Source organism: Rattus norvegicus, chromosome 14 (assembly GCF_021556685.1).
Source record: "Rattus norvegicus strain SHRSP/BbbUtx chromosome 14, alternate assembly SHRSP_T2T, whole genome shotgun sequence".
NCBI lineage: Eukaryota > Metazoa > Chordata > Mammalia > Rodentia > Muridae > Rattus > Rattus norvegicus.
The window spans coordinates 109,072,397-109,088,695 of record NC_141547.1 but is presented as its reverse complement, the minus strand read 5'-3'; the positions used below and the strand labels follow the sequence as shown (position 1 = coordinate 109,088,695).

The following is a 16,299-nucleotide window of genomic DNA, read 5'->3' as shown; positions in this document are numbered from 1 at the left end:
TGAGAAAGAAAACTTTATGTATCAATCCCTCTGCATTGTTTGTACTTTCAGCACTAAGATTTTTAAAATATCTTTCACAAAAAAAACCCTTTTTCAAACTATAATTTTTTTTTTACAAGTAAGCATTTTGGCTATAATATTTTTTTTAAAAAAGCCAATGAAGAACATGGTAAGTCCCTGAAGATGGATTCATTCTAGAAATCTCCATGTTATATATCCTTAGCCAATTTCCACTGTTTTATATTCAGCAAATATGAAGGTATGTAGGTACAGATATCATACTTATCATACAGGAAAGATTTTCTAGTGAAAGTTGTTCTACTAACAATTCTGTATTATGAAGTTAATTTCCCTTTTAAGCACTTCTGTGAAATAAACATTTACCATTTTCACCTATTAAATTAATTGCTTAACAACAGATAATCAAATACTGATAGTTACATGGAAGAAAAGCAGGTGTAATTCTCATTTGAAAAGTCACTGGGCACAATTAGGTAAGACTGCATGTTAGAGAGCACAGCCCAAGGAACCTCCTAGCTGTGTAACTCTGAGTGAGTCACATTACTTTTCTAGCACTACATAGCTATATATGAAAACAAATAAATAAGTGATATACTGAATACATTTAGGTAAATATATTTATAGACATTGAGATATGCTATGTAAACAAATATAAAATGTAAGTAAGGATTACAATTTTCAGATTTCTTATTCAGTTAAATAATCTTTGGAAATTTGTTCAAAAGATAAAATTCAAAGTAAATTATATACCACTTGTGGAAATTTGTTATTAACAGTATTATCTGGGACCCTGTGCCACTGCTTTCTGTACCTAGATGCCGCCAGGAGAGAGCTGGTCTCCCAGGGGTGCTGACACACAGGCTTACAGGAGGGTCAGAAATAACACGGAGAGCACAAGTGAGACCACCACTTCTGCTCAAATGCCTGGCTTAAGAGGAACCCACCAGGAGCCCTCCTGACACAGGAACAGATGAGCAGACTGGGATAGGATCCTTCTGGTTTTGGTCTGGGCCCAGAGCTGACCCTGTGTTATAGTTCTCTGTACCCAGATCCTGCCTGGAGAGAGCTAGTCTCCCAGGAGTGCTGACACACCCGAGAACACAGGTAAGACCACCACGTCAGCTCTGAGGGACCTGCCCAGAGCCCTCCGGACACAAGAGCTGAGGAGTAGTCTGAAACATGATCCTTCTGGTTTCCATCTGGGCCTGGGGCTGACCCTGTGCCACAGCTTTCTGTACCTAAATCCCAACAGGAGAGAGCTGGTCTCAAAGGAGTGTTGACACACAGGCTTACAGGAGAGTCAAGCCACTCTGAGAGATAGCAAGACCAGCTAACACCAGAGATAACAAGATGGCAAGAAGCAAGTGCAAGAACCTAAGCAACAGAAACCAAGGCCACGTGGCATCTTCAGAACCCAGTTCTTCTACCACAGCAAGTCCTGGATACCTCCACATACCAGAAAAGCAATATTGTGATTTAAAGTCTCATGATGAGGTTAGAAGACTCTGAGAAATCTCAGAAGATGGAAAGATCTCCCATGCTCATAGGGTTGGCAGGATTAATATAGTAAAAATGGCCCTCTTGCCAAAAGCAATCTACAGATTCAATGCAATCCCCATCAAAATTCCAACTCAATTCTTCATAGAGTTAGAAAGAGCAATTTGCAAATTCATTTGGAATAACAAAATACCCAGGAGAGGAAAAAGTATTCTCAACAATAAAAACACTTCTTGGGGAATCACCACCCCCAACCTCCAGCTATATAACAGAGCAATAATGATTAAAAAACAAAACCAAAGTAAAACAAAACAAAAGAAAAAACTGTAAGGAATTGGCAGAGAGACAGAGAATCAGGTAGATCAATGGAATCGAATTGATGATGCAGAAATGAATCCACACACCTATGGTAACTTGATCTTTGACAAAGGAGCTAAAATCATCCAGTGGAAAAGAAGAGAGCATTTTCAACAAATGGTGCTGGTTCAACTGGGGGTCAGCATGTAGAAGAATGCAAATCGATCCATTCTTATCACCCTGTACAAAGCTAAATTCTGAGTGGATCAATGACCTCCACATAAAACCAGATACACTCAGACTAATAGAAGAAAAAAGGGGGAAGAGCCTCGATCACATGGACACTGGGGTAAATTTCCTGAACAGAACATCGATGGCTCTAAGATCAAGAATTGACAAATGGGACTTCATGAAATTGTAAAGCTTCTGTAAGGCAAAGAATACTATCATTAGGACAAAATGGCAACCAACAGATTTGGAAAAGATCTTTACCAATCCTACATCTGATAGAGGACTAATATCCAATATAAACAAAGAACTCAAGAAGTTAGACTCCAGAGAGTCAAATAACCATATTTAAAAATGGGATACAGAGCTAAACCAAGAATTCTCAGCTGAGGAATATTGAATAGCTGAGAGGTACCTAAAGAAATGTTAAGCATACTTAGTCATCGGGGAAATATAAATCACAATGACCCTGAGATTCCACTCTACACCACTCAGAATGGTTAAGATCAAAAATTCACATGACAGCACATATTGGCGAAAATGTGGAGAAAGAGGAACACTATTCCATTGCTGGAGGGACTGCAAACTGGTAAAACCACACTGGAAATCAATCTGGAGATTCCTCAGAAAATTTGAAATAGATCTACCTGAAGACCCAGCTATCCTCTTGGGCATATACCCAAAAGATGCCCCACTGTGCCACAGGGGCGTGTGTTCCGCTATGTTCATAGTGGCCTCATTTGTGATAGCCAGAAGCTGGAAACATCCCAGATGTCTCACAATGGAAGAATGGGTACAGAAAATGTGGTTCATTTATACAATGTTTTAATAGCTATTCAGCTATTAAGAATGAGGGCATCATGACAATTTTGCAGGGACAATAAATGGAACTAGAAAGTATCTTGAATGAGGTAATTCAGAACCAAAAGAACATGCATGGTATGTACTCACTAATAAGTAGATATTAGCCAAAAAAGTACAGAATACTCAGGATAAAATCCACAGAACTCAAGGTTTACAAGCCAAAGGGCCCAAGTGAGGATGTCTCAATCTCACTTGAGAGGAAAAAGAAAGGAATCACAGGGGGCGGGGAGCTGGGGGAAACAGAGGGAGAAATGGACCTGGGTGGGAGAAGGGACAGGGAGGTGAAAAGGGGAACATGATCAGGTATTGAGGGGGTGGGGGAAATAGGACTGAGGGCCAGCAGAAAGAATAAAAACAGGCAACCTTGGGAGGTAGGAATTCGGGGAACCTTCTAGAACGTACCAGAGACCTGGGAGGTGAGAGACTCTCAGGACTCAGAGGGAGGAACCTTGGATGAAGAGGGAACTTGTAGAGTCCACCTCCAGTAGAAAGCCAGGGCATCAAGTGGAGGGATGGGCTTGCCATCTCACAGTCAAAAACTCTGAAGCAGAATTTTCCTTGTCTAAAAGAACCGCAGGGACAAAAATGGAGAAGAGAATTCAGTAACTAGACCAAGTTGGGATCCATCTCAAGGGGAGGTTCCAAGGCCTGACACTATTACTGTTGCTATGGTATGCTTACAGATAGGAACCTAGTATGGGTGCCCTCCATGAGGTCCAACAAGCCGTTAAAAGAGTCAGGTACAGGTACTTACACCAAAATAATGTACAGAAGTTGGGGACCCCTGTGGTTGAATTATGGAAAGGCTGGAAGAAGCTGAGGATGAGGGTGACCTGCAGTCTCAACTAACTTGGACCCCCAAGATCTCTCAGACACTGAACCATCAACCAGGCAGCAAACACTATCTGATATGAGGCCCTGGACACATATATGGCCTGGTCTGGCCTCAGTGAGAGAAGACTCACCTAACCCTTGAGAGACTTGAGGCCCCAGGGAATGGAGAGGTCTAGAGGGGTGGGGGTGGGTGACATCCTTTTGGACACAGAGAAGGAATGGGATGAGTAACTGTTGGAGGGCAGACTGAGAAGCGCATAAGGACAGGACTGTAAAAAAAGATTAAAAAATGATATTATTATTATTAATAGAAATAAACCACACATGCTCTAACATGAAAAAAATATACAACTGCAGGAGGATAAGGAGAAAGCTCAGTCAGTAAACTGTTTGCATTACTGTCTATGAGGACATGATTTTAATCCCCAAAAAATCCATATTTAAAAAATACAACTATGGTGAAAATTCAATGGAAGAGTGCTTGCCTAGTATGTTCAAGGTTCCAGGCTCAATCTTTAGCAAAGAGAGAGAGAGAATGAAAATGAGTTCATAAATACAACCCTGAAGCACTTGTGAAGAGGGGGGGAAAGAAGGAACCAAATGACCAGTTGTATCATACAAAATGTTATAGAAGCATATTACTGCAGGAGAAAAATAAGGACACTGCCTTCCAATGGTAGATTTGCATTTTTTAAGATTTATTTTGATTAGTTTTAACTGTGTGTATATGTGTATGTGTGTATTTGCATGTGTTTATTTGCCTGTGATTACAGGTGCCCAAAGATGCCAAAGACATCAGATCCCCTTGAGTTGCAGTTATAGGCAATTGTAAGCTATGTGACTTGGGTTTTAGGAACCTAATCTAGGTCCTCTCCAAGGGCATGACCCATCTCTTCAGCCACCATGACTGAATATAATAAAAACACTTCCTGCCAGGCGCTGGGGCACAGGCCTAATCTAGCGCTGTGGAGATGGAGGCAGAATTGCAAGATGGAGGCCAGCCTGAGCAACGAAGAAAGACAGTGGTGAAATGGAAATTTCTGACTTCTTTAAAAACTCAGTTGTGACATGTAATGTTTCTAGGGAAGCTGCCATGTTTTTCTGGAAGTTGCCTTGTAAGAGGGCATGTGATGTTCTACTGAGGACAATTGAGAGGGCTCCTGATATTTGAAAGGGTATAAATAGAATCCAGCAAACAGTGAAAGGATGCTCTTGCATTTGTACACCATGCAAAGTTTCGCTGGTCTGCACTCAGTAGAGAGAAACACACCAAAGGACTCATGCTATGCCAGCTGATTCTGGTCACTTCTGTTGTGCTGCCACTACTGATTCACATTTGATGTTTGCTATTGGAATGGACTGCTGGTATCCTGACAATGAACAGTAGAATTGCCCTAAGGAACCACTTGTAAGCAGGTCTACAACCTTCTTTTCCTATTAACTTTCTTTTTCTCTTGCCTCTAGTCAGTGGGCTAGAAGGGAGGCTGAAGCATTTAAGGACCCTAAGTAAAGTAGGTTTTGAAAAGTAGAAGTCTACACAGTGGTGCAATATCAGTAATATCACTAACAGCAACAACAAATCCAATAATGTAACTAAACTGAAATAAAACCCACTAAACTTTCTTGCTAGAGGGAGCAGAAAAAGTAAAGCGCATGCTACTTACCAGACTGCCATTATAGCACACAGACCTCCCCAGAGTCAGTGTCAAGGAAAGGGAAAGCTGTAAGGGTACTGAATGACTACCTCAACAACAAGAAACAAGTAAGTGTGGGCCAAGGGGATGCTGAAATGTTATAGGTTCTCTATGCAAACTTGTTAGAAGGAGCACAGAAGTACTTGCATGCTTCAGTCAGCCTCCCAGTGTTTTGTCAGAAGTATTAGAATCATGAAAGATTGTGTGTGCTGAAGAACCAGGAAAATTTGAAGAAGTCACACAAGTGTTTAAGGTTTGTTACAAGAAACAGGAAATTCACCGTCCCTCCAGAGGGAAGCAAAAAAGAATTTCAGGGATTCCAAGACATGAAAAGACTCTCCTGTTACCTAAATGTTCTGTGCTGAGTAGCACAAATGACAAAGAACATCCTACCTGATTCAATGGTGATGATGCAAGGAGACAGGGAAGGATATGAAACTCACTGCTACAGGTGACAAATCCCTTTGAAAAAAGGGATTGCAGAGCACCCTGGTTCCTGGTTAAGAAGGTTTGAACCCTGGTGACCCTGTAGGCAGTTCGCCTGTCTCCCAGGAAACCAGGCCAGTCACTAGCTGCAGCCCTCCATAGATTTGTGGCCATCAGTCATAAAAGGGCAACCGCCCCCCCCCCCCCCCCAGCCCTACCACAGGTAGAGGACATGACCTCAGGTCACATAGGCTCAGAACAGATCTCCATTATAATGAGGTACCCAAAGGCCTGAAGGCTTAGCCAAAGAAGCTTTCCTTTCCAGACACTCTTCTCTGCAAAAGGAATTTAATCTCAGGACCACCCTGAGAAGTGGGGTACGGTTTTCACCATGACAATAAACACCTTAAAACCATGGACTATCTCTTTTCACCAGGGTCTGCTCTGGGGAGCAGTAGAAAGCCTCCCTGCGCTCCCAGTGGTGGTCGCCACCAAGCTCAAGCCTACAGCCAGCCATAAGCTAAAGACTCATCCCCGTGGGACTAGCCAAAGCTCTCCCTCTTTTCATTCATCGGGCATTCTGGAGGCACCTGGATGCCCAGCAACCTGAGAACCAGACCGCTCTGGCCTCCTTGCAGGCTCAGGGACCCCCAAGCTAACTCCTGCAGTGTCCTGCTCTCAGACTGAGCTTCTCCCCCTCCTCCTTCCCCTCCCTCATCCCCGGAGCAGTGTCCCGGGATGCCCTATGGCCCAAAACCCGCCCAGTGGCTGAGGCAAAGGGAAAGCAAGGTCAACTTTCTGCATCCTGCCCCCCTCCAAGCAGCGGAGCCCTGAGGCTGAACCAAAGTGGGACCCCATTAATCCTACAAACCACTTGAGTTCTTTCTATGGTACTAATCAACTAATATTATTTACTAGCATTTTAGAACTCAGAGGTGAAAATAGAATACACTGCACAATTTCAGTTAATGCTGGAAGCCTATGTAATACTTCCCCCACTAAACATCATCTGTCTTAATCTTGTAAATAGCATGAAGCAGTCTAGAACTTCTAATTCTAGAAAAAAATAATTGCAATCACAAGTACTTCAATCACAAGAATACTGTTACATGATCCACTTCTCATTAGAAAGAGCAAAATGAACGTTTCTCGAAAAGAGGAAAAGGAAGAATAAAGGAGGAAGGAAAAAGAAGGGGAGCAGCAGCAATCTCTGATGGTGTAAACATATAATCCCAGAAGGAAGAAGGCATAGAAAGGGGAATCCCGGAAGCCCAGGAGAGAACATGAGAGGGCTTATACAATGAAATTATTAAAGTTGTGATTAGAGTGGGACTCAGATTAACCAGAATTTCAAACCTTCATACTAAAATGTGGAAGCTCAAATTTGAAACAAATAAAATGAACTATTTTATATAGAGAATGTCAGTATAGATTTTTAAAAAGAGAAAAATACAGTAAATACAGTCAATACATTGTTTTGTTTTTCACATTATGTGTGTGTGTGTGTGTGAGAGAGAGAGAGAGAGAGAGAGAGAGAGAGACAGAGAGAGAGAGAGAGAGAGAGAGAGAGAGAGAGAGAGGAGAGAGAGAACACATAGAACTCAGAGGACAACTTTTTTGCTTTTTTTCTGTCCTGTGAGACAAACTCAGGTTGTCAGATTGGTGGCAGGTGCCTTTATCTATCCACTGAGTCGTCTGGCTGAGCCAGTGAAAATGTTTAGACAGAGTTAAGTTACATTACAGCTAGATATCCTAATTTATAGCAGTTTGTATTCTCATGCTACTTGTGTTACCCAAAAAAACCTGTTTGCAGTGTCAGTACACAGGTTAAAGGAAGCCTGTCCCCAGTTTGCTTTGGTTAGGAAATAAAGTTGCCAACAGCCAATGGCTGAGCACGGAGACAGAGGTGGGACTTTTAGGATTCCTGGGCACAGGGGAAGAGGAGGAGAAAGAGGAAGAGGAGGAAGAGGAGGAGGAGAAGGAGGAGGAAGAGGAGGAGGAGGAAGAAAAGGAGGAGGAGGAGGAAGAAGAGGAGGAGGAGGACAAGGAGGAAGAGGAGGAGGAGGAGGAAGAGGAGGAGGAGGAAGAGGAGGAGGAGGAGGAGAAGGAGGAGGAAGAGGAGGAGGAGGAAGAAAAGGAGGAGGAGGAGGAAGAAGAGGAGGAGGAGGAGGAGGAGGAGGAGGAGGAGGAGGAGAAGGAGAATTCCACTGTGAAAAAGGCTTAGAACTGACCACACCATGGAGAGGAAGGTGAGATGGCTGAAATGTAGGCACAAAGGGAAAGCAGCCCCATGGGAGGGCCACCCAAAAAGAAGAGGGCAGCAAAGACAAAATATAAATTTAGAAAATGTTAACTCAGGATTACCAGAGGGGAGTGTGTTCTAGCTGTAAGGAGGTTTGGAAATGCCCAGCCATCGAACTAGTAAAGCATATTAAAATTAAGCTGGGGTGTGTGTGTGTGTGTGTGTGTGTGTGTGTGTGTGTGTGTGTGCGCGCGCGCGCGTGTGTGTGTGTGTACGTGCACTAGTGCTCTTGTGGGTGTGTCACAAATCTAGAGAGCTCTGGTAGGTGGCTAGAAGCTGATGGGAGCACTAAGCATATTAACAATTCACCACTACAATAATTAAGACTCCAACAAAGTCATTTAAGTTTGTAGTATACCTGTAGCCACTTCTACATCACTAAAAATAATATAATCTATGGTCTGAGGAGTCTTCTGGGTAAGGAATGGAAAAGGCCTATGGCCTAATTTTCTGGTGGGTAAAGCAAATGTTTTCCCATGAAGAAGGATGTCTTGCTCCACAGCAGAATGTACCTGTTGTTGAATAAGGGGTGCTTCATTAGACCAAGGAGAACTAGAGACAGACTGTAAGTCTGTTGAGGAATGTATTCTGGATGCCAATCTAAGTATTCCTGAGCTGACAGATACCCCCATTCCTTTGTACTTGAGGCCCCCAAAAAAAAACAGAATCTGAAAATTGTCCAATCTTTTAAAGATGACGTTGTTAATATGTTGTCAGAAAGCTATGGACAAAGAATGTAAGAAGCCCAGGACCAAAGTCCACAAGATTCAGTGTTTGTTATTTCAAGTGTCCTGCAACACAGATGCCAGCATATCACTCTGAAGAAACAACATACTGAGAAAGTAAGAAGGCTGTGGAATATGCTAACTTTTTAGCTAAGAGAATGAAAAATGCCAGGAACAGATCGTAAAGAGATGTAGCCTATCCTCACTGAGAGCTTCTACTTCTAAGTCTCAGTCCAGTCAAATGTGAGAGTCTTGAGGCTGGAGAGATTGTTCATCAGTTAATAGCACTGGCTGCTAATCTGGAGGAGGACCTAGGTTCAATTCCCAGCATACACATAGCAACTAGCAACTGTCTATAACTCCATTTCCCTCTCCTGGCCTCTGTGAACATTGTAAAATGCAGTACGTGGGCATACATGCAGGCAAAATACCCATGCACATAAAATAATTAAAGTGTTATTAAGAGCAATAAATAATTGGTCAGACCTTTAAAAAACAGCATCTATTTACACAACCGATTAGCATTAATGGAGCACAGGCATGACTTTATATGGTTTTTCTTATAGTCTTTATTATTTGTGTTAGGGTTAGGGTTAGGGTTTGTGTAAGTGTGTATGCATGTGTGCCCATATAGAGGCTACATGACAACCCTGGCTGTCATACTCAGGAAGACCATCCATTTACTTTGAGGTAAGAGTCTTTCACTGGTGTGGAACTCACCTATCAGGCTAGACTAGCTGGCCAGCTTCCTCAGGAATCCTTCAGTCACCTGCCTGCTCCCTAGCACTGGGACTAAATGTACACACTTGTACACCCAGTACTTAATGTAGATTCTATGGAATGAACAAACTCAAGTACTCATGTTTACTAACTGAGCTATATCCCCATCCCCGTATTCTCAATCTGTTGTTGTTGTTGTTTTGATTTTTAAAAAACAAGGTCTTTTTACATAGCTCTGGCTGTCCTGGAACTTACCATGTACATAGATTGACTTTTTCATCTGCCTACAAGGATTAAAGGTATGAGCTACAACATCTAGCTAATGATGTCTATTTTAAAACTTTAGGAGTTCCAATGGCCAAATACTTACATAGCATTAACTCTTCATTATTTTAATTCAAAGAACTATAGCAGAGTATGAGAAATTAATATGACTTTAAAATATAATTATGATATACATTAGAAAATGCTATATATCAAATATGTTAAATGTAACAGTATTTGAAAACCACAGTTTATTCTAAGGCTTGTAAACTTAAAAAAAGAGGGGAGGTAAAGTTAAATAATCTGAAGCAGTCAGTACCTTACTTGATGAAGTTTCATTTCTGATTCTTGACATCAGAGTAGGCTTGCATTTACACTAATACATTTAAAGTATTCCCTAAAACTGTTATGTAAAAGTTGTAATCCAGATCCAAAGGGAAACCATCTGGCATTATCAAGCTCACTTCTGCTAAGCTGAAGGACAGACCTCTTCTAGGTTAGCAACTTAGCCTAGTACTAACAGAGATACCAAGTTTCCACTATGAAGAAAAGTTACTTGGGAATTAAAAACAAGTAAAATGTAACACATGTACATACTCCTTTTGCAAAGCCATGCAGAGAGGGGAACTGAATCCAAACACCAAGCACATTTGTGCGTCTGGACTATAGCCGTTCTGGAGTAACGTTTCTAGGCACTCTTCCCGTCCTCCAAACACTGCAGAGTAAACAGGGCTCACTTTGTCTGGTCCAGAGTCACAAGCCCGGTTAGTAAGTGGTATTAACAAGTCCAAGGTCCTTCAAATACACAAATGGAAGAATATTTAATATTTTCAGGTGCATAAGAGTAGACAAAATCTTTCCCGTAAATATTTTAAGAATCACCCACTGACTGGATGATTTAAAGACATCTTTCTGTCTTTCCTATATTTTCTAACTACAGTGAATGTCTACATGCTTCATAGCTACTACAAAATGTTACCCATAATATTGCTTAATGCAAGTTTAAATAGGCCTAAAAAGAACTGAGTAATATAGTAAATATACCTGTTTTCCTCATTAAGTGTTATTTGCCTTACTACTACCACGACCCATGCCAATTTTATGTTTGATATTTCAGGACCTAATAAATTATTTAAATAATTAGTACACTAAATATAAACTAGTTGAGAAAATAAGGCGTTAGGGATATTGCCCAGTGGGTAGAGTGTTTGTTCATTAAGGTGGGCCTGGGTTCAGCACTGGGGATTGTATAATGGACAGATATGGTAACACAACCCTGTAAGTTAGCAGTCAGAGATGGAAGCAGAATAGCCATGACTTCAAGGCTTACCACAGTTGAATAACAAATTCCAGGAGCCAGGGCTACTCAGCAAGGCTCTGTTTTACATATGAACAAGTAACAGAAAACAAAATGAAGTATTTCCTTCTCAAATATTAATCAGTTTGGTTTCCCATTAATAAGAATTTTAAAATATGGCAAGTGACATAACATGAGAAATTACAATTTTAATCAGAAGAAACTAACTTATAGTAAAAAATTACAATCACAGGGAAAAAACATAATCATTAATATCTGAGGTGCATTTATAAAGGAGCAATTGCTAGACAGAAAATGCTTGAAAAAAGGATGGCTAACATGTAGTTCTTAGATTGTCTGTAATCTCGCCTCAGCAATTGGCTGCCGAGAAGACTATTCAGCTCTGAAGACAAAACTGTAAGGACTAAATAGCTGGGAAATTCCCCTCCTTCCAGGACTGTTTCTCTTGGCTGCTTTTCCTTCCATAAAACAGACCTAGCATAACACTGAAGAAGAACTGAAATCACAGATGCACCTTTGAAGTAGGCTACAGACGAAATCGGTGCAACAGAATTTTCAAAACTGAACACAATTAAGAATAAATTCCTATGAGAGCTTGGTTATCAATTTAAAAGTAAGAACAACTGTTTAAAGATTTTTTTCTAAATAAGATAATCAACAATTAGAAGAAATGGATATAATTTTTTTTGTAAGGACATAAATTGAGTGATAAGGAATTATGAACAAGAAATAGACTGGAGAAAGGTGAAAGTGTCCAAAACATAAATGAAAGTCTCAAAGAATAATAAAATTTAAAAAGCATTTAGAGGAAATACCAAATATTGAAAACAAGTATTTTATTAAAACTAAGAATCTGCTTAACACCTTTTAAATAAGCATGTCTCAGTTCTAAAGAAGGGCTAGAAAAGTATTCTGTCACAAGGCAAAAAAGTTTATAAAGACCACTGAGAACACATGCTACCTAGTGACAAAATAGTCAGCTTGTGGACTTTGTTTTCCTACTGTCTAAAAATAATGATCATTTTGTTATTTATTTATTTATTTTTTGGTTCTTTTTTTCGGAGCTGGGGACCGAACCCAGGGCCTTGCACTTCCTAGATAAGCGCTCTACCACTGAGCTAAATCCCCAGCCCCCACTTTGTTATTTTTAATTAAACATTAATGGTATGAATTAGAAGCACTATTGTAGAATTATGACCCTAAAGACTGCAAACATGATTTTTATTTTTTTTTATTTATTTATTTTTTTTTGGTTCTTTTTTTTTCGGAGCTGGGGACCGAACCCAGGGCCTTGCGCTTCCTAGGTAAGTGCTCTACCACTGAGCTAAATCCCCAGCCCCAAACATGATTTTTTTTTTTTAAAGATTTATTTATTTATTATATATAAGTACACTGTAGCTGTCTTCAGATACACCAGAAGAGGGCATCAGATCTCTTTACAGATGGTTGTGAGCCACCATGTGGTTGCTGGGAATTGAACTCATGACCTCTGGAAGAGCAGTCGGGTGCTCTTTTAACCGCTGAGCCATCTCTCCAGCCCCCCAAACATGATTTTTAAATCTGTCCATATTTATTTACAAGAGGGAGCCTTATTCTTATTGAAGTAACTAGGCTACTAACTCTAAAATTCCTCTACTTGCCAATACTTTCTGCAAAATATACTAATAATTTCCTAGGGACTTCTAGCAAATAAAGAGTAACACAAGCAGGGAAAATACCAGACTAGACACGATATTAAGTAAAACGTTCAGTCAAAGGGTTTAAGATAGGGTAGATGACTCAACCCACACAAAAGGAAGACTCCATTCCAAAAGGATCATACACTTTCTGCAAACAGGGAGATAGTGCAAATTAGTGAATAAGGCCATAAGATTGCTAGTTAAAGGTATTTTAAATAAAACTAGCAAGAAAGGGAAAGAACGGCCATCAGCTAAAGAAATCCCTTTGCTCCAATATCTATACCATCTACCACTCTATCTATACCACTCTTCCTCAGAGTGGGAAAATGAAAGATGTAGGGGAGCTGAGCAGAGAAAAAAATAAACATCCCAAAAATTGGTTTCAGAAAGGAATGACCAAGCAATTTCCCTGGAGGTAAAGGGTCTGATTCATATATTCACTTTTAATTCTGAGACCATTTTTATTCTGTTTTGAGCACTTACTTTCTATGACCCATTTGTGCAGCAGCATGAATAGGTAATTGCCAATTGTCTTCATTACAATAAAGATCAGGATCAGCCCCATTGGACAGCAAAAGTTCCACACATTTTGTATGACCCTCTTGTGCAGCAATAAACAAGGGAGTAGCTTTATCCAAGGCTTGGCAATTGACATTTGCACCTAACACAAAACAAAATTCTTAGCCAATAATGGACATAGATGTTTTTAAAAAGAAGAAAGCTGAAAGCATAAATTTCAATCTGCCATAAAAGGTTTTCATACTAAAACAGCTTTCACCCTTACCAGATGCTATTGAAAAATAGATTTATTTCACTAACCTGCTGAGAATTGTTTAAATAGTTTTTGTTCTGCATTAGTTAAGAACGTAAAGGATATTTTAGAATTCACCTTAAAAACAAACAGAAAAACAAAACTCCTATTCAATGAAAGCTACTTATTCTTTTCCCTTGCCAAACAGGCACTGTGGGTTCAAAGTACAAATATTCTTTAAAGATTTATTTTAATGTGTATTTATGAGTTATGTGTATATGTGCAAACATATCTGTGCATGTGAATTCAAGTATCCATGAAGGCTAGAAGTAGGCATCAGATTCCCTTAGAGCTGGAGTCCAAAATAGTGAGACCATCTAACATGGGTGCTGGATCTGCACTCCATCTTTCTGCAAGAACTCTTAGCCACTGAGCCATTTCTCAAGTATATTTTAGAAGGAAAGGATATGGTAAAGACCTATAATTCCAGTCCTTGGAAGTCTGAGAAAAGAATATCACAAGTTTGAGGCAAACCTGTCTTTTTTAAAAAATGGAAAAAATATAATGGAAAATCATTGATGATAGTTCCCAAGAAAGTATAAGTTATGAAACTTATATGTTTTATTGATGTATTATTGGAACTTATGAGCTTATTGATGTCACTAACTAATTTCAGACTAAGATTTATGAAGAAAACATTACCAGTAAATGACTGATATACATGGAAATCTACTATTAAAAACCATATTGATTAGTCTTTTTTTTTTTTCTTTCTTTCTTTTTTTCGGAGCTGGGGACCGAACCCAGGGCCTTGCGCTTGCTAGGCAAGTGCTCTACCACTGAGCTAAATCCCCAACCCCCATATTGATTAGTCTTACAATTACATTTCTTCCTTCATGAGTATTGCATAGTAACGGCAACAGTAAATAAATAGGAATGATATTTTTTAGTGGAGCTGAGTAGATTTTTAATAAAAACTGTTATTTTCATACTACTATATACAATCTGGAAAGCCATCCAGGCATGGTGGTGTCTGAGACAGAGAGTAAAACAGTTTTCTGTTGAGTTCCAGGACAGCCAAAACTACATACTAGGATCCTATTTCCACAAATAAAAATGAACAAAAAGATTTAAAAGGGTTGAAAATGGCCTTAATTGTTGAGAAACTTCTGAAGCTGTTAAAAAAAAATAGGATATTTCCCCCAATCACCTCACCAGCAAATAACATTAAAAATGTTAGGACTTCTACTATCACATGATTGTGCCGATTTTTAAATTTCTCAAATGTATCTCATTAGAAAAAACACCATAAAAATGGGGAGGATTGACTATCTTTTATTCAGAACACCTTGAACAAGCTAAATAGGGTAAATAAAGTCTGGGTGAAACCTTCCTGAATTAGCCAATTAGAATCTTCTTGACTTAGGTGCCTCATCTTGCTGTCAGCTTCACAGAGAAAAATATAATCAATGAGAAAAGCTGAAGGCCCTGCTTTTAAAAAACACAAAAAAACAAAACAAAACAAAAAACACCCTCACACCCCAAACTTCTAGTTTGACTGACAACTTCAAAGTATCAGAAATAATAAGGAACCAGTGCCTCTAAGACTACAACTGAAGCATTTAAAAAGTAAGACACTGAAGGTAAACAATCATTTTACATGATTGCATTAGAAACAGACCTTCATACCTTCTAAATAACAATATTTAACAAATTTAGAAAAGAAAAAAAAATGGGAATCACTATGCCCTGACTGTGCCAACACTTAACACCCAGAGTCTGGGTGTCTTAATGTAAAAATAATTTTAGGAAGTTATTTGAGAGACCTCATCTTTAAAATTCAGGCTCATAATTTCTCAGATAACTTGAATGTCATGAAGGTTTATTTTTTTCACTTCCTACCTTGACTTAAATATGTAGAGATTTTGTGTTTTTTTTGTTTTGTTTTTTGCTTATTTTGTTTTTGTTTGTTGTTTTGTTTAGGGTTTTTTGTTTGTTTTGAGACAGGTGTCTCTATGAAGTACTGGCTGTCCTAGAATTCACTATGTAGACCCTCAGCAAACCTGTTGGTATGTATCTCCCTCTAACTACCTGTGGTTTCTCAGCTGCCAGAGCATACACCCTAAGACTTTAAAAGCCCTTCTCTGGTGAACCCTTCAGGTCAGACAATGTTCTACAAAGAATGCCACAGTCACACAATCTTTTTTAGAAATGCTACATCTGTAATCATAGTCAGAGAGAAACCTTTACCTGGAAACATACTTGGTAATAATTATGACTGACATCAACTATGCACTTTTAGTTGCTACTTATATAAATTTCATCACCTGACTCAAGAATCATTCTTCCCTAAGAACACAGTTAAGAACCATGATCTTCTGCAAACACAGGCTATGCTTCTTACCAGATGAAATAAGTATGCTCAAGCTCTCTAGCTTCCCATACTGAGCAGCCACAAACAGAGGTGTGATTCCAAAGTCATCTTGGCATTCTCTGTCTGCTCCTTGTTTAAGAAGCAGTTTTATAGCCTCAGCATTTCCCTAAAGCACAGACACATATTTTTAAGTTAGTAAAAACTCTTTCTCATTGTGTTTTACTTTTCTTATTTTCTCATTAAAGAAATGAGAAAAATTAAAAAAAAATGCAATGCCTTGTTCCATTGGATAAAAAAAAATATGA

At 39.4% G+C, this 16,299-nt stretch overlaps 1 protein-coding gene across 13 annotated transcripts in view; it reads right to left on the bottom strand.

The window, feature by feature from the left end:
• Asb3 (ankyrin repeat and SOCS box-containing 3) overlaps positions 1–16,299 on the bottom strand; it is a 101,678-nt gene that overhangs the window by 11,508 nt on the left and 73,871 nt on the right. For all 13 annotated transcript variants that reach the window (NM_001108864.1, XM_087583990.1, XM_087583991.1 and 10 more), the window contains 3 exon segments: positions 10,470–10,667; positions 13,353–13,530; positions 16,025–16,160. In NM_001108864.1, the coding sequence (NP_001102334.1) occupies positions 10,470–10,667; positions 13,353–13,530; positions 16,025–16,160 (512 nt within the window).